At 49.4% G+C, this 1,396-nt stretch overlaps 1 protein-coding gene across 1 annotated transcript; it reads left to right on the top strand.

The window, feature by feature from the left end:
• Positions 1 to 223: 223 nt before the first annotated feature.
• On the top strand, positions 224 to 1,239 carry Pmar_PMAR025755 (coatomer alpha subunit, putative; the record flags this gene model as incomplete). Its single annotated transcript, XM_002782512.1, has 6 exons — positions 224 to 302; positions 354 to 494; positions 636 to 757; positions 807 to 932; positions 976 to 1,091; positions 1,140 to 1,239. Coding segments are annotated over 6 exons (684 nt in total), but the record flags the coding sequence as incomplete, so codon positions are not given.
• Positions 1,240 to 1,396: the final 157 nt, after the last annotated feature.

Below are 1,396 nucleotides of genomic sequence, written 5' to 3'. Positions count from 1 at the left end.
CGCTCGGGCATGCTGAGATACTCCTTCAGGCGCGAGAATGATCGTTTTTGGATTCTGGCTGTACATCCGACCAACAGCCTCATCGCAGCCGGTCATGATTCTGGCATGGTCGTTTTTAAGCTCGATCGTGAGAGACCAGTGTTTGGCCTTGGTAGCAGTAGCAGTCACGGTGGACAGGTAGGGTGTTTATTATTATCTAATACGTGTTTTAAGTTGCCATCAGTCGCTGTATCTGGCAAATGGTGGCTACCTTACCGTACAGAACATCGACCAGGCCAGGCCTCAGCCAGGAACAACTGAAAGTACGTCTAGCAACATCTGTCGTGAGGGCGTTACTACTGCTGCTGGTTTAGTTACTCCTCAGTCGACTAGTCTGTCATCTCTGAGGCGTCCACCGAACGCTATGGTATCGTCTCTGAGGTCTTTGATGGTGAATCCTTTTTCGAGCACTGATATGAACGCTATTGTCATGTATGTTGACCAGCAAGGAGTCGGTAAGATGCGGGTGGTATGGTCACCCACGTGGAGGGAATGTCATTGGATGAGCGCGTTCTTATTGGACAATTTCGAGTTTCTTCATCTACCCTATTGATTCTGATATCAGTCGCTTTGTGTGTGATACTTCTATTATGTAGGTTCGTATGATCTCTACTCCTGCACTAACGCCCAGCTCGCCCAAGGACTTCGAGATCCTCTAGCTCCGAAGGAAGGCGCTGCTTGTAACGGTGCATGCTTCGTGAGCAGGAACAGACTGGCGGTAATAGTAGCGTGGTAGTGGCGATTATTTGGTCGATTCTACTTGTTAGGTACTCCATCGAGACAATACGATCGGATTATACAATTTGAATAACGAGTTGGTGAAGAAGTTCGATCCACCGGTGCCCAAGAATCAGAGCAACGTTGAGGCCATCTACCAGGGCGGGAACAACAAGGTGGGTATAGACTTCCTCTTGTAGAGGTCATCGTTGGTGTTAGGTCCTCCTGCGGTCTGGGGAGGTAGTGCAGCTATTCGACTTCAACACGAGGAGTGTGGTTGGCGAGATCACTGTGGCTGGTGGTGTCCGTTACGTCGTGTGGAGCAAGAACATGGAGTAAGCGCGGGAGTAGCTCCCTGTGGGCTTACTATTTGTCTTGTCCAGTTACGTGGCCTTTTTGGGCAAGCATAACATCACATTAGCTAACGGGCGTAACTTGGAGCTCCTACATTCTCTACATGAGAACGTCAGGGTGAAGTCGGGTGTAAGTATGGGCTACTCTGATGGGCATTAATGTGGAGCCGCAGTATGGGATGAGACGCAGCCTGGGGTGTTCGTCTTCACTACCCTATCGCATATTAAATACACAATCGTGAACGGCGACTATGGTATTATCAACAGTAAGAGTGGAGGGAGTCTAT

Source organism: Perkinsus marinus (genome assembly GCF_000006405.1).
Source record: "Perkinsus marinus ATCC 50983 genomic scaffold scf_1104296939286, whole genome shotgun sequence".
NCBI lineage: Eukaryota > Perkinsozoa > Perkinsida > Perkinsidae > Perkinsus > Perkinsus marinus.
Note: the sequence above shows the minus strand (reverse complement) of the source record. Positions and strands in the feature narration are given on the sequence as shown.